At 35.3% G+C, this 23610-nt stretch overlaps 1 protein-coding gene across 3 annotated transcripts in view; it reads right to left on the bottom strand.

The window, feature by feature from the left end:
• The window catches only part of SPAM1 (sperm adhesion molecule 1 (PH-20 hyaluronidase, zona pellucida binding)), a 49740-nt gene that overhangs the window by 5172 nt on the left and 20958 nt on the right, over positions 1 to 23610 (bottom strand). The window contains exons 2-6 of one of the 3 annotated variants that reach the window (XM_011951745.1): positions 18749 to 18833; positions 16563 to 16673; positions 12044 to 13203; positions 11482 to 11571; positions 6494 to 7059 (exon numbers count right to left, since the gene is read on the bottom strand). In XM_011951745.1, the coding sequence (XP_011807135.1) occupies positions 6571 to 7059; positions 11482 to 11571; positions 12044 to 12997 (1533 nt within the window). In that variant the 5' untranslated portion in view covers positions 12998 to 13203; positions 16563 to 16673; positions 18749 to 18833 and the 3' untranslated portion in view covers positions 6494 to 6570. Of the gene's footprint in view, positions 1 to 6493; positions 7060 to 11481; positions 11572 to 12043; positions 13204 to 16562; positions 16674 to 18748; positions 18834 to 23610 lie in introns of those variants that run through there. The other 2 variants (XM_011951743.1, XM_011951744.1) reach the window with 2 other exon arrangements.

Here is a 23610-nt window from a genome sequence, read left to right as displayed (position 1 = left end):
CCAGGCTGGAGTGCAGTGGTGCGAACTCGGCCCACTGCAAGCTCCGCCTCCTGGGTTCATGCCATTCTCCTGCCTCAGTCTCCCGAGTAGCTGGGACTACAGGCACCCGCCACCTCGCCTGGCTAATTTTTTGTGTTTTTCGTAGAGACGGGGCTAATTTTTTGTGTTTTTAGTAGAGACAGGATTTTACCGTGTTAGCCAGGATGGTCTCAATCTCCTGACCTCGTGATATGCCTGCCTCTGCCTCCCAAAGTGCTCGGATTACAGGCGTGAGCCACCACATCTGGCCCGACCTCTGTTGTTTCTTGACTTTTTAATAATTGCCATTCTGATTGATGTGAGATGGTATCTCATTGTGGTTTTTATTTGCATTTCTCTAATGATCAGTGACATTGAGCTTTTTTTCATTTGTTTCTTGGCCACATGAATGTCTTCTTTTGAGAAATATCTGTTCACATTCTTTGCCCACTTCTTAATGGGGTTGTTTGTTTTTTTCTTGTGTATTTGTGTGAGTCCCTTGTAGATTCTGGACATTAAATCTTTGTCAGATTACAAAAATTTTCTCCCATTCTAGTAGGTTGTTCACTTGATGATAGTTTCTTTTGTGTTCAGAAGCGCTTTAGTTTAATTAGATCCCATTTGTCAATATTGTTAAAATGGCTGTATCACCCAAAGTAACTTATAGATGCAATGCTATTCCCATTAAACTATCATTGACATTTGTCACAGAATTAGAAAAAACTATTTTAAAATTCACAAGGAATGGAAAAAGAGCCCAAAGAGGCAAGACATCCTAAGCAAAAAGAGTGAAGCTGGAGGCAACATGCTATCTGATTTCAAACTATACCACAAGGCTACAGTAACCAAAACAGCATTGTACTGGTACAAAACAAGCACATAGATCAATGGAACAGAATAGAAAACTCAGAAATAAGACCACATATCTTCAACCATCTGATCTTCAACAAACCTTACAAAAATAAGCAATGAGGAAAGGATTCCCTATTTCTTAAATGGTGCCGGGAGAACTGGGTAGCCATATGCAGAAAATTGAAACTGGACTCCCTTCCTTACACCTTATACAAAAATTAACTCAACATGAATTAAAGACTTACATGTAAAACCCAAAATTATACAAACCCTAGAAGAAAATCCAGACAATACCATTCAGGGCATAGGCAAGGGCGAAGATTTCATGACACAAACGCCAGAAGCAAATGCAACAAAAGAAAAAGTCGTTTCTTTTGTTTTACCCATGGTCAGAAGCTACTCTGAAGCCTGGAGTGAAAAGAAATAAGAACTAGTTCCTTTGTGTTATGATGTTACTTGACTTCACATCCTTGCAGGAGCAGTATTGTATAATGGTGGAATGCACAGGCTTGGGAGTCAAAGTTACCCACTCCGATCTTTTTTCAGCCTCTAGGACTTATTAGCTGTCTGACCCAGGGCAAGTCACTTATCTAAGGTGTAGTTATTTCAACTGAAAGAAAAATTATTAAATGAAAAGTTGTATATAAAGCATATGATTGTTGTATAATAAACAGAAGCTCTTCTTATTTATGAAGAATTGTAAAGTGGTGATTAACAATTTCAGTCAGACTAATTGGCAGCATCACGTGGAAACAGAACATCACTAAAAGTATTCGTCACTAAAAGCAACCCTAACTATTTGGGAATTAAGTTTTCTACAGGATACAAAAATTATATATTTATTTTTGGCTGCTCAGCCCTCAAAAACATTTGTATAATACATATTGCAGTTTTAATGGTTTTTCCTACTTTTACAAAGTTATAAGCATAGTGTATTGAACCCAGAAATGTCTTTACCTCCAGTCTTTAATTAAAACCTAGCAGTGCCACATGTGGTGGGTCACAGCTGTGGTCACACCTGAACTCTCAGCTACTAAGGAGGCTGAGGCGGGAGGATCACTTGAGCTCAGGAGTTCAAGGGTACAGTGAGCTATCACCATGCTGGTGCATCCCAGCCTGAGCAACAGAGTCAAATGGCAAAATATCCTGTCTCTTAAACTAAAAATTTTTAAAAAGTCAAAAATTTAAAACCTAGCAGAGAAAAATAAAATCATTTATAATGATATAGTCTAAAAATTACATAATTGTATGTTTATCCAAACCAATCGTTGTCCTTATATCTGTTATCTAGGATTAGCAAATTAGAATAAAAGAAGTGATATGCTTCAATACAATTTATATATTCTACTTACTACTTTGAGGTTTATTGTTAAATATATCCTATATTGAAATGATTAGAAAGCAAGTAAGTGAACAAAGTTGTATTAGCATAATGTTTTAAACGTTTATAGAGTCTAATTACAGATGTAACACATCAGCCATAAGGTAAACACCTTCACGGAGGTCCCAATATTTTTCTGATAATTGACATGTACATGTAATACAGTACTTAAAAAATGGCACATAGTGCTTAAATGAGATAATTTGTAGTTTTCAATCAAATAAAGATGTTATAAATAAATTTTACTTAATATACTAACTTACAAAATAAAAATATTAAGTCAATTTTATATTTCAGATGTAAACCTTAAATCATCTAATAGAGGAAAAATTTTGGAAGATAGACACATTCTTCAAATAAATAACCATTGCTATGTATTGAGCACCTACCATTCTTATAACAAGCACTGTACTAGCTAACTTTTGTTTACTTTTTCTAGTCTTCTAAACAATTGACCTAGTTGAGGAAAGAAACTCAGAGAAGTTAAGTTTCTCAAAGTCAGCGGCTTGCAAATTGCTAAACTGGGATTAGCTTGCTCTTTCCCCTATATCCTGCTGCTAAGAATTAGGCTTTTCATGAAAAACTAACAGCTCATGAACTTTTGAATTTTGTTTAAATGATATTTCTTGTAAAAGAGTAATTTGCCAAAACTTTGTATAGCCCTATACCCTCATAAAAGCAATGAGAGTCAGTAGATAGATGAATTTGTAATTCCTTGTAACTGACGTACTTTAAAAATATAATGATGATTCTCATAGATAAATGCCACATATAAAATAAAAAGGGATAAAAAATAAAATGTTCTTTTTAATGCTAAACTTTGGCTTCTGTTTTCATACTATAATCTACAGGTATCTAAAAAGCCGTATCTTAAATTTTAGAAATGGCAGCAGTCTACTAAAATAGAATTTAAGTATAAATGAGAAAACAAAGTTTACTCTGAAAAGAAAAATAAAAGATATCCATAATAAACTATGAAAAAAAGTCAACATTACTGATTATAAACCAAGTTAAAACAAGATGTCATTTTCACCTATCAGGTGAACAATGACTGCAGAATTCTATAAAGGCCAGTGTTGTTCATCTCTATTAGTGAGATCATTAATTGGAACAAAAGTTTTTGAAAGATAATTTTGCATTATCTGTCTAAATTAAAATGTATGTACCCTTCACATCAGCAATTCCATTTAATCCTGGCAAAAGTACGCCATGGTATATATGCACATGATATTAACTATAAAATTTTTGGCAGAGAAAAAAATTTCCATAAAATAAATATTCACCAACAAGAAATTTCCTTTAAAATTGTCATATAGTGGTATCACAGCATGATGTGGTCAGTACAAAATGTACTGATAGGGACAGACACCCAAAATATATTGCTACATGGAAAAAGCAAGTTACCAAAAATTATGGCACCAGAGCCCAATTTGTTATTTGTGTATATATACGCACACATTTGCTTCCATATTATTAGCAAATTTCCGGAATTATATACAAAAAACTGAAACGAGGAGTTGCCACTCGTAGGAGGAAGAGAGAAGGAAACATTTAGTTTTCCACTTTGTATTGTTTCATAAAGAGCAGCAATGACTTTATAAGAATAAAAAAAAATTACAACTCAAAATGGATTAAAGACTTAAATGTTAAGACCCAAAACTATAAAACTACTAGAAGAAAATACTGAGAAAACATTTTAGGACTTTGGTTAAGGCAAAGATTTTATGGGTAAAACTATAAAAGTATAGGTGACAAAAACAAAAATAGTCAAATGGGATATAGCAAACTGAAAAGCTTCTGCATGGCAAAGGAAAAACAATGAACAGAGTAAAGCAAAAATCTGTAGAATGGGAGAAAATATTTGTAAACTATGCATCTGACAATTGACTAATATATAAAATATACAAGGAACCCAAATAATTCAACAGCAAAAAACAACCTAATCAAAAAGTTGCTGAAGGATCTGGGTAGACATCTCTCAAAACATACAAGTGAACAAGAGGTCTGTGAAAAAAATTACTCATCTTTACTAATCACCAGGGAACACAAATCAAAACCACAATAAGATATCCTTCACCCCAGTTAGACTTGCTATTATCAAAAGACAAAAAATAGCAAGCATTGGCAAGGATGTGGGAAAAGGGAACTCTTGGTGAGAATGTAAATTAGACCAGCCATTATGAAAAACATTATGAAGATTTCTCAGAAAACTAAAAATATAACTACTATAGTGATAGGGTTTGGCTGTGAGCCCACCCAAATCCCATCTTGATTTGTAGCTCCCATAATTCCCACATGTTGTGGGAGGGATCCAGCGGGAGATAACCGAATCACGGTGAGAGATATCCCCTGTACTGTTCCTGTGGTAGTGAATAAGTCTCTCAAGATCTGATGATTTTATAAGAGGTTTCCCCTTTCCCTTGTCTCTCATAGTCTCTTGCTGTTGCCATGTAAGAAATGGCTTTCACCTTTCACCATGATTGTGAGGCCTCACAGCCACGTGGAACTAAGAGTCCATTAAGCTTTTTTTCCTTTATAAATTATCTAGTCTTGGGTATGTCTTTATCAGCAATGTGAAAATGGACTAATACACATAGGATACAGCAATCCTACTATTTATCCAAAGGAAAAAAAATCAGTATATCAGAGAGATATCTGCATCCCGTGTTTATTGCAGCACTATTCACAATGGCCAAGGTATGGAGTCAACCTAAATGTCCATCAACAGATGAATGGATTTTAAAAAATGTGGTATATGTACACAATGGAATATTACTCAGACATAAGAAAAATGGAGTCCTGTCATGTGTTGCAGCAACACAGTTGGAACTAGAGGCCATTATCTTATGTGAAATAAGGCAGGCATGGAAAGGCAAGTATCTCATGTTGTCACTCATATGTGGGAGCTAAAAAAATTGAAATCATAGACAGCGGAATTATTGTTATGAGTATTAGAGGATAGGAAAGATGGGAGGAGAGAAGAATAGGGAGAGGCCAGATAATGGGTACAAAACAGCTAGAGGGGAGGAATAAATCCTAGTGTTCTATAGCACTGGAGGGTGACTATAATCAACAACAACATTGTGTATGTTCAAAAAGCTAGAAGAGAGAATCTTACATGTTCCCAACACAAAGAAATGTTTGAGGTGCTGGGTATCCTTATTACCATGATCATTACACATTGTATGCATGTATCAAAATATCACTCTGTAAGCCATAAATATGTACAATTAGGACATGTCAACTAAAATTAAAAGAGAAAAAAGAATAAAAAAGATTTTAAGCTAATCTAATGTAAAAAACTGTACAAGTGGTTCAATTTTAAAAACTTCAAGCTTAAGAATGCATAATAATTTTTTTAATTTTTAAAAAATGCATAATCATTTGAATTATTTTCATTGCTTTTTAGAGCTCAGTCTCAATTCAGATATTAAACAAAGCTTAAACATAAAGAAATGAGATCTGTAACAAATAAAACATTCTCCTATTTTCTCATGAAAAATGTAATGCCTCAAAAAAATTAAGATCCTGAAAACTTGTGCCATCATTTGAGAGTATCTAGCCGACTGGATTTGGAATATGTGGTTTCATCTCTTACTGTTTCTAAGGAGGCATGTGGAAAGGAAGGAGGCAGTAGTAATATTTGTACAGATCAGACTAGGCAAGAAATTCAAATACAACTGCTCTGCGCTTTAACAGAGTCAAAGGTTAATTGTATACACTGAAGATATTCCTTTCAATCCTGTGCAAATTAGAGTCTTCAATGGCACCAGAGAAAGCAAAAAATACTAATTATTTTCCCTTATCTCTTTCCTCCTTTTGTTTTCTTCTTTTCCACCCATCCTTTTTCCTTCTCCCTCTCTCTCTTGATTATGAGCAGAGGAGAAACATAAACATCCAAGCACTCTAAGTCTTATTGGTGGGTTGTATTGAAAGGCTTTTCACTTTCAAGTTCTTAAACACTCTATATCAAGTTTTATTTATCAAAATGTCAGTGTCTTGTGCAGAATGATAGTATCGAAACAATCCTGGCAGCTTTGCAAGTGAAACGCATAATATGAGTTTCTGTACTCTAAACTGGAGTATTTACATAAGCTATTGATTCCTGGAATACAAATCCCTGAACTCATGGTTGAGAATTCATAAAATATAGCAGTGTTTGTCAAGTTCAAAGGAAATTATCATTTCTAAGTATAGTTATTCAGACAGATCTTTCCAAAAATGATCTTTCAACAAGAGCTGTTCTTTTCAGAGATTTAATTAGTTGAAAAAGCACCCTTTAAGTTGGACATATTGTTCATTTCAGCTAACCTGTGCAATTACAAACTCACTACAGATGAAATGGTAAGAAACAAAATACTAACAATGAACATTGTGGTAGATAGTGTGGAGGGTGAGGCATTGTAGAAAATTGGAGGAGACCCTTCTGTCTCCACGGGAGGCTTTAGAGAGGCATCTATACAGACACCATCAGCAATACATACATCAACAGCATCAGTGTCTTTCACATCAGCTTTCTCCTTACAACTCAAAGTGGTATAACAGCTGCAATAAAATTTTTCAGAAAATTCCTCCAGGTCTTCAGGTGTTGGTTTTCCACGTACTGTGAACTTTCCACCTTTCTCCATTTGAATAGCAAAATTGTCTGGGTTGAGGTGAAGATAGTCACTTGAATTCCAGTCCTTCCTTATACACACTCCTTGCTCCTGGCAAAGCACTTGGCTGCACATTTTGGCTGCTAGTGTGACGTTGATTATGTAAGGATTCAGTATAGTCTCCATGTAATTGTCTAGGAGCAAGCAAGATTTCTGTAAAATTATAAGACAGAATATCAAAGGACAAGTTAGTTGATATGTGAATTAATTTAGTGTATTAAGCAATTTTTCACAGAAGAATGCAAAGCCAGAGGTAGCAAGAAGTAGAAGATAATTTTTTTTTTACCTTGACCAACAAGATTATTCCAATTGCTTTTTGTAAGACTTACAAGTTTCACATGCCACTTCATTCCACTGAATTATTGACTAATTGAGGCTTAATATTCCTTACCCTTGCTCTTCCTCCATAATTCATAACATTATCAGGGGATAGAATGCTACAGCTGTTACAGTATGTTAGAGTATGGTCTCTAGGATCCATTTGCCCTGATTGGAGTCCCAGTTCCATTAGTGACTAGCTGTAGGAACTTGGGAATTTCTTAAGCTTTCTAAGTCTTAGTTTCCTATCTGGGTGACTTTGGGCAAGTTGATTAACTTGATTATGCTTCAGCTTTATCATCTGGAAAATAAGGATAATTATGATGCCTACCTTATACAGTTGTTACGAAAATAGATTTAAAAAGAACAATACATATAAATGTGCTGAACACAGTGGCATACCATATCTTCAGTTGACCCTCAATAAATTATAAATAAATGTAAGAAACACTACATTTGTCAGACAATTTTTTTTTTTCCTGAGACAAATTCTCACTCTGTTGCCCAGGCTGGAGTACTGTGGTGCAGTCTTGGCTCACTACACCTTTGATCTCCTGGGTTCAAGCAATCCTCCTGTCTCAGCCCCCTGAGTAGCTGGAACTATAGGCAAATGCCACCAAATCTAATTTTGGTTTTATTCTGTGGTAGAAGTGAGGTCTTACTATGTTGCCCAGGCTGGTCTTGAACTCCTGGGCTCAAGCAATCTTCCCACCCCATCCTTCCACAGCATTGGGATTACAGTCATGATCCACCATGCCTTGCCTGCCAGACGGGTTTAAATAGCATGGAAAAGGTTTATAATTTGGCTTATAAATTGCTGGCTCAAATACATTAAACAGGTTCAGTTGAGTATACTTTCTACTAAATGTTATATATAGTCAAGTTACAGGTGAATAATGACAACCCTTTTATAGATTTGGCAGAGTATGAGTGATGACTAACTAAAATGATTCATCTTGAGACTGGCATGTTCTAAACCCTGGACACTGTCCTCTGAGAAATATTGAAGTTGATCACTTTTTTTCGTAATCAACAGTTCCATTGAATGAGGTAGTTGTGCTAGTCCTTTATCAGACCAAAGGAAGTGGTGGTGGTAGATATGCAGGCATGTGAAGGAATCTTGGCAGCTTCCATCTGAATATATTTCTCTTCATCTTCCTTGAGATGATGTCATCTATTGTTGGCAGAATAACTGATTCCCAAAAACGTCTGCATCCTAATTCCCTGGAACCTGTGACAATGTGAGCTTACGTGGCAAAAGAGACTTTGCAGATGTGATTAAGGAATGGATCTCGAGAAGAGGAGATTATCCTGAATTATCAAGATGGACTCAATGTAACTCATTAGTCTTTGAAAATGTAGAAACTTTTCAAGCTGGGTTAGAAACATGAAGTGAAGGAAGGAGAAATTCAAAGTGTAAGAGAGATTCAATGCGCCTTGGCTGACTTTCAAGATAGAAGAGGACCATGAGCTAAGGAATGTACTGGCCTCTAAAAGCTGGAAATAGCCATTTGCCAATAGCCAGCCAGATAATGGGGATCTCATTGCTACAAGCCCAAGGAAGTGAATCTGCCAACAACCCAAATGAGCAAGTATCTTCTCCTAGAAAGGAATTCAGTCCTGCTGTCACCTTGATTTTAGTCCATTGAAACTCATACTGGACTTCTGATCTAAGACTACAAGATAACAAATTTCTTCTGTTTTTTTAACCCACTATGTTTGTTGTAATTTTTATGAAAGCAATAGAAAACTAATACACCATCCATCTTCTTAACAATCCAATAGTTTTGAATGGCATTTAGAATGAAATTCAACTTCTTCTCTTGACTTGTGCACAATGTGACATGGTATAGCCCTTTCCTCCTCTTGTACAACCTTCCCACATCCATTCTACCTTAGACATAGTAGCTATTTCACTAGCAAGGCAGGTTCATTTCAAACTGCACTTACTGTTCCCACTGCTTGGAATGGTCTTTCCTTTAATTTTTACCACAATTGACTTCATCTTGTCATTCAGATGGCAGCTTCAAATTAGACAACGCCCTTCTCTGATACCTTTCTTGTTAAATTCTCCACATCTCTGTTTTAATTCTCTGTGTAGCACTTACCATATCAAATATGTTTCTTACTTGTGTACTTTTTAAGTACTCATAAGTTCCAAGAGTACCTAGACTTTGTCAATATTCTTCAACACTATGTTCCCAATATAAGGGAAATGAGAATTTATACCAAGTTCAAATAACTTTGCAGCTGCTTTCTCAACTCCACAGAGACAAGGGTTACACAAAGAGGAGTAAAAGGGTGAGAATTACTTGAGAATCATTAACCTGCATACTTTGTAGTCTATGGAAATACATTAAAAGTGGCTCTGTAACAGGTAAGACCTGGTTCTTATCATTTGTGTGTATATATATACATATATAAATACAAATATATATATCTATATCTCCATGATGTAAATCCTCCTGCCATGGCCAATTTCAAGCTACCTCCCAAACATTACTGAATGCAGATCTGGGAATCAAGTATACCACCATTACACATTATGGTAGCATGGCATGAAGTAGCACATTATTACATAGTATTTCCATTTATAATGGTACAAAAGATGTAAATAATCTCAAGAGCATGGACCATGGTAAAATGAGGTAAAATAATTGATATATTGAAATGTGTCACCTGTTTTTAACATGATTTTTATTGTAAGTTTTTATCATTTAATTTTTAGTAACGGCAGTGATTAACAACTGGCTCACAAAACCCCTGAATATTTAACAATTAGGTCTCAGTTGGGACCGGTAGGGCTGACTCTGTCACACCACCAGATCTAATAAAATGGAATGAAAAGAAATGGCTCATTTGCATTTGTTTTATGTCAATTCCAGTAACTGCAAGTAAACCTGCAATTATCGGTTTCTTAAGTTGTCAATGAATCAGAGAAAACATGACAAGTAATCCATGACTATTGATTGCAAATGACATAGAAAAAAGGGGAAGTAACGATAGATCTATTATTTAAAATGATCAGAAGTTGAGAAAGGTAGCAGAAATATATACAACAGAATCTATAGGGGACAATTTTGGGACAATGCCACTAAGGAGAAAATAATCATATAAAAGTTGAAGGACTGTCTCTGGTATGGATAATACTGAAGATGATTTGAGAGACATAGTAGTAGAATTTGAATCTAAGCTTAAAAGGCCACTAAAAAACAAGTGTGACACTTAAATAGTATGTCATGTCATCCTATTCATTGAGGAATGCCTGATTCACTCCTCCTCAGAGTAAGAGTGGAGTTTTCAGTTTTTTAAAAAAAGAAAAGAAAATAGTACGGAGAATTTATAAATATGTGTAAGTTTTTAAATAATAGGACATTTGAGAAGGGAGTTTATGGATTTGGGAAAACAAGTAATAAAAATTAAGAATTTACTTAAGAAAATTATCATTTTACAATGATTTTCTGACACATAAAATACTTTACCAAGGGCCACATACCTTTTTCTGAACTTACATTTTCTGTTATTCCTTTATATTAGAGATCCAATTAGAGACAAGAGTTATACAAAATAGGCAGATGGGCTCAGATTACCTTAAAAAATTCTCATAAATGTAACTGTTGTTAAGTATTTTTAAATAAAGACTATGTCTATTCTATCCAAAGAATAAGAGATGAATACAATGCTTCTCAAAGGCTTTCTTAGACTACTAGAGTATAGACTATTTGCTAAGGTCCTAAGATAGGACCCTTGGGCCATGAGCTTCATCTGGTATTCTTCATGGCACGTTCATCATTGGTATTTCCACATCCACCAGAGAAGAAAAAATTCAGCTTCAACTCAGCAATGTCCATAGGACAGCTTTCCGCTTAGGTCAAGAAGGTTGATGAGGTGGGGGATAAAGATCTGATATACAGAATTAAACAAGAATGAAAATAAAGGAACAAGGACCTATCTTCTGATACCAAACACCATGCCAGAAAATTAAGATTGTAGTCTTGTTTTTGCTACTTAATAGTCATGTAGCCTAGAGAAAATCAATTATTCACTGAATTTCTATTTCCCCACTGGAAAACAGGTATACTATTTTCTGCCTTACAACCACCACACAAATATATTTTGATTCAGCCAGTATTACTTGAGCACCTATTACTGCCTGCTAAGCATAGTACTATTTATTTTCTTGTTTAATACCAAAACAATCCCCAAAGACATTAAACATAGAAATATTTTCACCTATTTTCTACCAATTCGACTTACCATACTTCGCATTATACTGAGGCTTCCCCATATTACAATTCCAGAAGCACCCAGAGCAACAGTTTCGCCAAGCGTATACACAAGTTCATCCTGGAAAATGTGACAGAAAGAGTTAGCAGATAAAAACGAAATGAAAGTGCTATGCATAGGACAGTAACACTGAAGCTAAGCATGCTGACCCAATAATAATAATTTTAATATTTCCCCACTATTTCCATCTCTTACACAGCAATTGCCTTACTGTAAAACAAATAAGATACTACTATTGTTTCAATCACTTCTATTGAAAAGACAGCAGGCCTAAGAAAGAAAAAGAAAAAAAGGAAACTGAGTTCATACACTGTCTATACTACCTAATTCTCCCTGCTTACTAAGAGATAAAGACATTACATTAAAGATTAAGCATATTCTTATTTTGCATTCATAAAATAATGTAGAACTACTTGTGTACACATTCCTAATATGAAAAACTAGATTTCACTCCCTTCGAAAATAATATTAAATTTCAATAAACATATTTTGTGAATTTCATTTCATAGCCCTCCTACCTTGATTTACTTACTCGAGAAAGGAATTTCAAAACTTGATCAGTAAAAACTAGGCGGGCATATACAAAAACCGGAAGTGGATTTTTTGCATCAGGTATTTTGGAAACCCTGATGGCTTCCTGAACTCGATTGCGCACATAGAGTGTAGCAGCTACAGGAGACTGCTGAGTGTTCAGATAAATGGACGGGTAAAGGGCAGTGCTTTCATTCCATAACCAGCTGAGATCATCATTTCTTTTTATTTCTACATCGAAGCAACTTCCATTGTAACCGGGTCTCTTATAGTGATGGTTGTAACAATCCGGAAAAAGATAATAACCCCACAGGTGATTTGGCCGAAGTGATTTTCCCAATTTTATAGTCTCTAGCATGAAATCCTTCCCTGCCTTTTCAAATTCTTGTTTAGCTTTGTCAGTGGCCTCTGGGAGACTAAGTTGTACATTTTGTTGCTGGACCAATTCAATAGACCTATTCTTGTAAACATCTTTAGGTTTCCAGTTTCTTGCCCAAGTGGGTCTCCATTCTTCCCAGTCAATAACAGCCATTCCCAAATTGTCTACTGGCATATAAAAAATAATGTCTTGCTTAGCTTTGTCCAGATGGTCTTGCAAGGAAACCTTCTGGGGGATTCCTCCATGCACAGTTACTCCTGTGGTTACGTCTATATATGGATAGTAGCCAAGTCTATCAACATAAAATATTGTAACACCTTGCCCGGTGACGTTTATTCGGGGGCTTCCTATTAAAGAGAAGAGGCTCATATCTAGTGGCTCATCAAATTTTCCAAGGCAAAATTCACTTGGGGCATTCCAGGCCCAGAGGAAAGGCACATTTGGAATAACAGGGGGTGCTCTGAAATTCAGAGTCAAGCAACACGGAATCAGAAGGAAGGTGAAAACTATCTGGGATACTCCACTTGATTTAACAAAGTTTCTGAAAAAGATGTGCTTGAATTTTATCACTCCCATTGTAAAGAGTAATCACTATGAAAACATGTATTTCTTCCTACACACTTTGGTTTACCCAATATTTGATGCAAAGTATGAACACAGATGAAAGGGAATGGAATGAATTCACTTTGATGGATAAAGAGGTATAATGATTAAGTTACATTTAAATATTATTATTCTTGTTTCATGTTTCAGGATTGTTTTGCAAGTTGCGTCACCTATAACTGAAAAAAGAAATACAGAATACATTGTTATGATGCATTTCATAATAAAGAATGTAAGCTTCACCAAGTTCTCAACTTTAAGTGCAGGGGGTTTAATTTCATCTTAGAAGATAGAGGACCCACTCCTGTGTTTGAATCTATGAAATTATTTCCTCTCATATATGATACAAACTCTATACTAGTTAACATTTTTCTCATCTTCCCAAATCACTACTGGGCCTACAGAAAGGAGACTGTAGCTATTTTCCTTTTGCCTTTCTGGCTGTACAGAATGCTGTACCAAGCAATGCCTTAGCAAAAGCCCATTGAAGGAAAATAAATTCCAAGTTGATCCTCTCATTCTGTTTATTGCTTCCTGAAAGACCACTTTCTAGCTGTCTTCCATATACTGAAAACAACCTTTCATAGAATTCTGAAATTTCATCTTTCTCTTTCTTTCTTCTTTTTTTCTCTTTTTTCACATTTTTTTTTTTATCAAAGGGGAGCAAACTCACTTCTGCCAGAAGTAGTAAATCAACAGTTTGGCTGAATGTATTGAATCAACCAAAAACTTCTACCAAACAAGTTGAAAGGCTCCTTGGTACACTCCTCAATCACATCTTACAATAATGTACTCTCACGTCTAAAGTTAATAAAACATTTTACTGCTTTCCATTTTCTACTAAAAGGATTGGTTCTAGCCTTTTATATTAAGAAAAGCAATATATAGATTTTGGTCTTTTTATAGTGCTTGATAAGTAAGATTGTCTTGTCATTCTGATTGTGACAAAGCAAGGTGTTATAGCACATACTTTGGCTGTATTAAACCACAAAAGTGGTACAATAAAATGGTCTGGGCTCAAGAAATTAAACTATGTATATACTTGGCATTTAGGATTTGCAAAAATTACCTGCAAGAAGATATATTTAAATGTTCTGTGATTCTAGGAGGGAATTGGAAACTTTCTTTTTAATTAGATTAGTAGTATACTGCTTTATGAAAGTATAACAAGAATTATACTATTCTTCCCAAGAACATGTGTCCTTACCATAGCAAATTATGCAGTGATTTCCATTGCTGAAAAATATATGCCTCTAAAGAGATCACTATATCAGAATAAAATAAAATCATAAAGACTATTATAGTCTCATGTTTTGAAGATAATGAATTTTTCCCCTCATGTTTAGAACATACAAAGTACCTAAAGATTTTTGTAGCTTAAATATTTATAAATTTCTTTATTCAGGACCTAGATAATCTTCACCTAAAATAATATTAGGGAGAAAAGCGAATTGCTTTTAAATACCAACTGTCAATACTAATGCCTGAATGGCAGGGACAGGGAAAAGGAAATGGAATAAAGGATTAACTTTCACTGTATCTCAGGGAAGGAGTAAGCTAACCCTACTGAAATTAACATTTAAATCTATTTACAAGTGTTCATTTTATGTAAGAAAAAGATGGGGGACCAGGCGCAATGGCTCATGCCTGTAATCCCAGCACTTTGGGAGGCCAAGGTGGGTGGATCAGCTGAAGTCAAGAGTTTGAGAGCAACCTGACCAACATGGTGAAACCTCATCTCCACTAAAAATACAAAAATTAGCCAAGCATGGTGGTAGGCTCCTGTAATCCCAGCTAGTCAGGAGGCTGAGGCAGGAGAACCACTGGAACCCAGGAGGCGGAGGTTGCAGTGAGCCGAGATAGCACAACTGCACTTCAGCCTTGGTGACAGAATGAGACTCTGTCTCAAAAAAAAAAAAAAGGAAAAAAATAAATGAAAAACATGCGGCAGAATGAGCCTATTGAGAACGTCTCTACCCATAGAAGTCTTCAAAAAAGAATGGACACTTCTATGCTTAAAATTTTCATCAGTGAAATATCTTTTCCTCAGCATAAATCTAAGGCAAAGTCTTGGAACAGAGAATTGGCACAAAATTGAGGATAGACCTAGAAGTTAGCATCAAGAATAACATCTTTTTGTTTAAAGTATCTAATAGAGAACTTTACCTGTTTACAGAGAAAACCTGACATTGGCCTAGACAAAGAATTTATGACTAAGACCCCAAAAGCAAATGCAACAAAAACAAAAATGGAACAAACTAGACTTTATTAAACTAAAAAGCATCTTCACAGCAAAAGGGATAATCAACAGAGTAAACAGACAACCTACAGAATGGGACAAAATGTTTGCAAATTATGTCACTGACTAAGGATTAATACCCAGAATCTACGAGGAACTCAAACAAAATTGAAGAAGAAAACAAACAACCCAATTAAAAAGTGGGCAAAGGACATTAACATACATTTTTCAAAAGAAGACATACAAGAGGCCAATAAATGTATGAAAAAATGCTCAACATCACTAACCACCAGAGAAATGCAAGTCAAAACTGCAATGAGATATCATCTTACACCAGTCAGAATGGCTATAATGAAAAAGTCAAAAAAAAATGTCATGGATGCAGAAAAAAGGACACACTTATACACTTCTGGTGCAAATGTAAATTAGTACAACCTCTATGGAAAACAGCGTGGAGATTTCTCAAAGGACTAAAAATAGAACTACCAATCATCCTAACAATGCTACTACTGGCTATCTACTCAAAGGAAAAGAAATCGTTATATCAAAAAGACAACTTCATTCAAATCTTCACTGTAGCACTATTCACAAGAGCAAAGTCATGGAATCAACCTAAGTGTTCCTCATTGGTGGATTGGAAAAAGAAAATGAGGTATATATACACTATGGAATACTATTCAGCCATAAAAAAAAATAAAATCATGTTCTTTGAAGCAACATGGATAGAGCTGGAAGTCATTATCCTAAATGAAATAACTCAGACACAGAACTGCATGTTCTCACTTTTAAGTGAGAGCTAAACAATGAGTACTCATGGACATAAAGATGGAAACAATAGACATTGGGGACTCTGAAAGGGAGCAGGTTGGGAGGGGGATGAGGATTGAAAAATTATCTGTTGGTTACATTGGTCACAATCTGGGTGATGGGTACACTAGAAGCCCAACCCTACCATTATGCAATATATTCATGTTACACACTTGAACATGTAACCCTTAATCTAAAATAAAATTAAATTTAAATATGTTTTAATGAAAAAGATACCATTAAAAAAATAAAAATAAATACATAGATACCCTAATAGAGAACCTCATCTTCCTGGAAAATCTTAACTAATTTAACTCCAGGTAATAATGCCTGATCTTATTGCTCCACTAGTATTCCTAAGCTCTATATTCAATTTATACCTATTAAAGTTGCATTTTTAAGTGTCTTCTTTGCTCATTGTGTACATAATTGCTTCTTAAAGCACTTCTGTTAAGTCTTTGCTATCCCCCAAACCCAAACAATAGCACTTACCCAGAAGTCTGCTTTCAAAGTCCAGCCACCCAACGTCTCTTCAGTAGTATCAAGGCAAGAAGTTGGCTGGTCTCAATGTCTTCCTAGAGCATTGGTTAGTCATTAGCATCCCTTTAAAAAAAAATAAAAAAGATTATTTTCTCTCAAAATAGATTTAGAAACTTTAAATTCTGAATATATCTAAAATTCTACTTAAACTCTTATTCCTGTTGTAAAGGCATTTTATCACTGGAACACATGCTAGCTAAATCCTTTGAACTAGGAATCCCTTGTCTAAGGATAAGTTCAAAATGATTTTGTAATAAAAATTATGTAGCTACGTGTAGTTATTCACACATCTAGTATTCACCACTATGTATTGTAGCATCTATGAAATGAGAAAAAATAAAAAGCAAGTTCAATACCCAATGATAAGAAATGATTTAATATGGTATTTCAACGTGAAAGAATGTATGCAGATATCAGAACTAGTTACAAAGATAATGATGCAACATGTAAATATGTTTGCCTAAAATATGAAGTGAAAGAAAGTACAAAACTACACACTGTTGAAGTATGCAAAAACATGTATGTGCATGCTTAAGGAATTAAAAATATTCAAAAATGTGAAAGAATATTTGTATTTTCTGAGTGTCCATTATATATTTCTGATCTTCTAATTTTCTTTCATCCAACTATCATACTGTTTCTCAAATAAAAAGTGGAAACAAATAAAATTTTAATGTTAGAAAATAGTTTGCCAGAACAAATTTGAATCTCAGCTTCCCTTCAGTGAGGAAAGACAAGTAACCATAAACCTCTCCACACATTATCTACCAGGATGCTTGTACAAGGGATTCTTGTTCTTGTAAGAGGAAGAGGAGTTGATGATTGTGAAACTTTTTTTCGAACAAATTTTACTGTGTATATTTAAGGTATACAACATGATGTTATGGGAAGATTAGGATTTTTGAGGTAAGGAGAGGAGAGTATTAGACAGGAAAAAAAAAAAAAGGAGCCAAATTTCTTGGCTTAGTCCTCTGGTTTTCTTTTCCACAACAAACACTTTATTTCCATGACAAATGCTTTCTCTCTAGAGAATCATAACGGATATAGAAGTCAGTCAAGACACTGCCTTCAGAATCTACCTTTTGGAGTTCCCATTTCCTGTGAGTTTATGTATACATTATCTCAATGGAATTAAGAACTGAATTTAGACACAATCCTCTTACCATTAAAATTGTTACAGATTTTGAATATAAATTATGATCATAAATATTTTTAAAAATTCAGAAATATGGACAAATATTGAAAAAGGCAAGACTATAACTTTGGTGAAAGCAAACCATAACATTACCAAAGGGGGAGGAGCAAAGAGAGTCCCAACTCTAAGTCATTCACAAGGCACCTCCTCAGTTTCCATTTTTCTACAGACCTCACTCAAAACTACCAAACTTTGTTACAATGCTGAAAATGGCCTCCAGCCTCAGGAAGCCTGAGGATACTGAGATAACTTTAGTGTTCTAAATTACTTCTGTACATACTGTGGGAATCATTCTTTAACATGAAAAATGAAAAGCAAATTTCCACATGAGTGGTAGGTCCCAAGCTGATTGCCCTCGTATCCTCATCACATTTGGTGGGATGTGTGGCATTTCCAAGGTACACAGTTCGTAAGTCCAACCCAAAGGCTGACTAATACCTCCAGCTACAAGTAACAGTGACTCCAAGCTAAGAGTTTTAAAGAAACTTTTAAGAGACCAGCATAATATCCCTGAAAGTGTATTTTTTCTCCTAAAGTAAAAATATTTACAAGTATTTTCACGAATGAAAGGAGCTTTTGTGTGAGATTATTTTCTAGGAAACTTCTTAAACTATTGTATTTTATAAATAAATTGACCAGAAATAGATTATCATAAACGTGATTCAACAAGAGAAGTTAATCCCATTGTAGGTGGCATTTCATCAACTCTTTTTTTCTTCCTCTTTATTATTGTTGTCGTAATTATTCCTCTCCTTTGGTTCTTTCAGCCTCATCTGAACTTTCTCAGTGTCACCCAGATATGTTTTGAACAAGCCAGAGATTCTTGAGGTTAAAGAAACTGCTTAAAATGTGGCACATTACAGAACTTTGTATCTTTTTTTACAAAACCATACCTGCTTTTTGCTACAAAGCTGTGCAGTAGAAAGAACAAAAGGCAACTTACTTTTAAAGTAAAAACTGAAAAGTTTTCCTTTAAGATGTGATTAGGTCAGAAGTCACTCCAATCTATTAGCTCTGCAGTATTTAACCTGTTGGGTGAGAAAAAACAGCCCTTTGCCCAGTCAATTAAAGGAAGATTTAATCTTTTGAAATGTTACTGTGTAATGTGGTAGGGAAACCTGCCTCTGTGTGTGTGTGTGCGTGTGTGTGTGTGTGTGGTGTTTTAATCTCAGCAAATTCAATCTTTGAGACACAATCTCGGTCTGCTGCCAAGACTGGAGTGCAGTGGCACAATCTTAGCTCACTACAACCTCCAACTCCCAAGCTCAAGTGATCCTCCCACTTCAGCCTCCCAAGTAGTTGGGACTATAGGTGCGCACCACCAAACTTGGCTAATTTTTAAAATTTTTGATAGAGATGGAGTTTTGTCATGATGTCCAGGTTGGTCTGGAACTCCTGGGCTCAAGTGATCTCACCACGTCGGCCTCCCAAAGTGCTGGGATTACAGGCTTGAGCCATGTACCTGGACTTATTGCTCAGCTTTGGTTAAATTAATAACATATTTCTATAGTGTAATACAAATGAAGCATACACTTCATGGAACTGTTTTCAAGAAAATACAGCATTTATTATAAAAGAAAAAGTAATTTCTCCTTTAAAAATTAATAAAATAAATTAAAATTAACATTTTCAAAATGATAAAGCAGGTTTGACATTTTTTATGATAGAAAAATACTACTTTTATGAGTTTTGAAAGGAAAATAAATCTCGGAACCACAAAATCACTAAGCCAAGGGAAATGTCAACATAGGCACTATGTCAGGCAAAACTCCTTCCCATTTTATTCCTAAATAAGCTAGCTACAAAGTTTAAAAAGCTACACACCCACCTCACAATTTGCCCACAAGAAAATGCCTCCTGGACAAAGGACAGACAGAATTCAGAGTCATCCCACTGAGGCTCACCTGAGACATGCATATCTGATTGCTTCCTCTACCTTATTGTTTATATAAAAATGCAGATTCACTGAACCAGACTAAATTTTGTATTCAGTGGAAGGCTGATCAAGAACTCAAAAGAATGCAACATTTTGTCTCTTATCTACTTACAATCTGGAAACCCCCCACCTCAAGTTGTCCTGCCCTGCTAGACCAAACCCATGTACATCTTACACATATTGACTGATGTCTCATGTCACTCTAAAATGCATAAAAGCAAGCTGTACCCTAACCAACTTGGGGACATTTGTCAGGACCTCCTGAAGCTATGTCACAGGCACGTTCTTAACCTTTGCAAAATAGACTTTCTAAATGTATTATGACATATCTCAGATACCTTTTGGTTTACAATTTGGTGATCAGTGGAAAAGACTCTACATGGAGGTGGCCCCTGACCTTTGACGAATCTCCAACTGGCTTGGTACCAACTTGAACTTTTATGGCTGCAGCCTACAAGACAATTTGCTGAGGCCTAGAAGTTTCCCTCCCTCCAGAGAATCCCCACTCACCCAAAATTTGGTTGAGATCTAAACTTTATTTTGCTGTACAACTCTTTTTCTGAGTTTTACTTTCTTCCAACAAGGAAGGCAAGTTTTTCTGCTTTCATGACAATGGAAGGCAGGTAACTCATCTCTGGAGTTTGAGCTCGCTTTCCAACAGGGAAGGCCAGTTTGAATTTTTTCCTGCTTCTAGGATGGTAGAGAGCTGTCTTCAGCCTCAAACCTACTCCTAGGTAAGTAGCTGAATTGGGATTTTGTCTTGGATAAAGTTATGATTAACAGTCAGCTGGTCTTAATTCTCCTTACCATTAGAGTGTTCAGTAATGACACTGTGGGGTTTTTTGTTGTTTGTTCTGGTCTTTCTCTCTGGTCTCAGAGTTGACCAACTCTACCTGACTTGGTCAAACCTGAATGAGAATTCCAAATTATGGGGAACAAGACCTGTCTGAATTGGCTAAAATTCCTCATAACTGCAAAAGAGAGGGGGAAAAAAAAAGTGCTTGGTTTCTATGTTTGTTTCCTTTCTTAAAAAAACAATCATTCTTTCGTTTACTTTTCTTCACCCTATTCCTTCCTCTCCTTTCACCATCTTCAATACCACGAAAAATCTAAAGAGGCTTCTAATGACTCAAACCCCTGAAGGAACTCAGAACAAGGGCACCACTTGCCCCTTTTTGGGGGTGTTCTGTTTTCTTTGTAGAGTTTCAAAAGTCATGGGCAGATTCTTCCTAGGTCTAAAGGCCTACTTTCCTGTATTTGCATTACCTGACCTCTTTGGCTTTAGAGGGTACCAAAGATTACCTTGTACTGTGAAAGGATTTGACCTTGGCATGTGTAATGGTGGACAAAAGCTAACAAAGTTAAAGCTGGCTGAGGACAGTTACAGGAAGTGGTCTTCACTGATTTTTTTTTTTTCCTCCTAGGAAGTTGTTGTTTAAGATCCTAATTCTAATTCAGAGACGCATTCTGAAGAATCTTTTTCATTACCTTTACTCACAAAATTAGTCTAAATTGGCTTGACTGTGCTTTTCTGTGAGAACCTGAACTGTCATTGTCACTGATAAATGAGAGACTGACTTTTCTCAGCTCTGAAGAGAAAAGGCATTTTGCTCTCTCAAGTTCCCAGCCAAAAAGCACCCCTGGGTACCAGGGGCCAAGTTGGAGTGTCTAGGGGTTAACCCCCTGTGACATGTAGTGGCCTTATAGGGAATCACCAACAAAATTAGTTTAAAAAGGCTCATCCAGTAAGTGCACATGGAAGCTGACCACTTCACACTTTGAGCTCTCGCAGAGGTGCTAGACCTCTGGAGAGAGAAACTGCAACAATAAGAGGGCAGAAATGACTCAGTAGTGGTACAATGTGGAGTACCGCCCACAACCAGCACATTTGGACTCCCACATGCCAAACCTTAGGTCACAGCTAAGTTCCTCCTTTTAAGAAAAAATGTGAGAAACAAATCATCTAAGAATGAGGAAAGACAAGGAGGATGACCTCCTCTCAGGCACCCTGTTTGGTTTTATGATGTCTCTACTTGCAAGGGGCAGTATAAATGGAAGGGCATGCTAGGTTTTCTAATACTCAAGCTGGTTACACATTAGGACTGTTCTTGTACACATTTCATACTTACAGGCAAATTATGTCAAGGAAAATTCAGAGCCCTAAGGTCAACCTGCCGCTATAAAGTTCCTAAATTCTCTATCTCTGTTTTTTTCTCCTGCCTGCTTTGTCTGCTGTTACTTTCCTACTGAGATAAAATCCACTGTTCTCATACAAACATTTTTGTTATTGTTTTGCAAACCAATGGGTTTCCATTAATATCTCATGGCTAGATTTCTGAAGTAAAAGCTGTATGATCTTTGTGTGTATGAGTGTGTATGTGTGTTTGTGTGTATGTACACATATTTTGTTACGTTTTTGGCCACAAGTTACCAAATTGGGTTTAAAGTTAAGGAGTACTTATAAATGAAACAATAATTCCAAATGCTTTTCAAGTTCACATGACTTAAGTAAAACCTTTCTTAAGCTAGTTTTAAAATTATTAGTAAGTAGTATTAGAAATGTCTTAAAAATTGTCAGTGTATATTTTTGTTTGCATTTATTGGTCAACAGATTTCATACTTATCCCTTATCCATTTCAGAAGGTGTCAACATTGTCCTAAGGGTAATTAAATGATAAACTCAGCCCAAAATGGAATGATCTTTGCTTGTATAATTTTGCATAAATAAGATGCTAATATTGGTTTAATGAAAACAGCTAAATCTTGAATTAGTTAGTAAAATAACCACATATTTACTCTTAAGGTTCTTACTTAGGTAAACTCCTGAAATTCACATGCTGTAAAATGATGACAGGGAAATAACCTTAAATGATTACTATCACAGTTTTCATGAATAATCCAGGTAAACTATTAAAATAAAATAATTGGGTAGATGTAATAGGATAAATACTTGTAGACAAATATCATAATTTAGAACCTAAAGTTATATTAAATTAAATAATAGATATTTTATTAAATGGGTATTTTCCAATTAAAAAGTATGTAGAGTAGGAAACATTCTTTCTAAAAAAAAAAAAAAGATGTGTTCTTGTTAAAAGATGAATACTTTTTGTCTAATTCAAAGCTTTTTTAAAGGTTATGTATAAAACAAGGTAAAACTAACCTGGAAATAAGAGAGATGTAAAGAAAGTTAAAGAAATAAAGTAGTATTTTTGGTAAGAAAGCTTAAAGAAAAATAATTTTATATGCAAAACAATCTTGTATGCTAAATTTTTGTCCCAGAATAAAATGACTGGTTGTTAAAGAAAGAGAGATGTTCAGGACAACCATGTTCAAACATGTCATGAATGGTCTGTGTAAGTCATAATAAGAGGGTTAATGAAAAGAAAAAACTTTTATATGATCAAGTTGTCTATATTCAATATTTTTAAAACCTCATTTATATGCTAAATAATTAGTTAGAATAATGAGATTTTCTTAAGGTACTGCTTTACTCAATAAAATTACAAGACTTTATAATTGTTTGTATGCAAAGTTCAACTTTTACTGCATCTTGGTGTTTTCAGGTCTCTCTCCCCTTTTAAATGGACTGAAATAATAATTCTTTCCTTCGATTCGTTTTCAGCTACTGTAAGTTTTTTCTTTGGGTCATAATTGTTTTGGCCTGATGCTAATAATGTTTTATCTTGAAGGTCTGAAGGAAATGTTTTCTTCCAACATAATATTCTGTGCTCTTGGCTTTAAACTGCTCAGGAAGCACCTCCTATGTCTAATTAATTCAAGTACCGTTCTCATTAGGTCTGACGTGAAGATTGTCTAAATGAACAGCAGTCACATTGCAGAAGGTCTTTTCTTTTTTTGTTGGTTTT

The sequence above is a fragment of the Colobus angolensis genome, unplaced genomic scaffold (assembly GCF_000951035.1).
Source record: "Colobus angolensis palliatus isolate OR3802 unplaced genomic scaffold, Cang.pa_1.0 Scaffold326, whole genome shotgun sequence".
Lineage (NCBI taxonomy): Eukaryota > Metazoa > Chordata > Mammalia > Primates > Cercopithecidae > Colobus > Colobus angolensis.
This window is presented reverse-complemented; position numbering and strand designations above follow the sequence as displayed.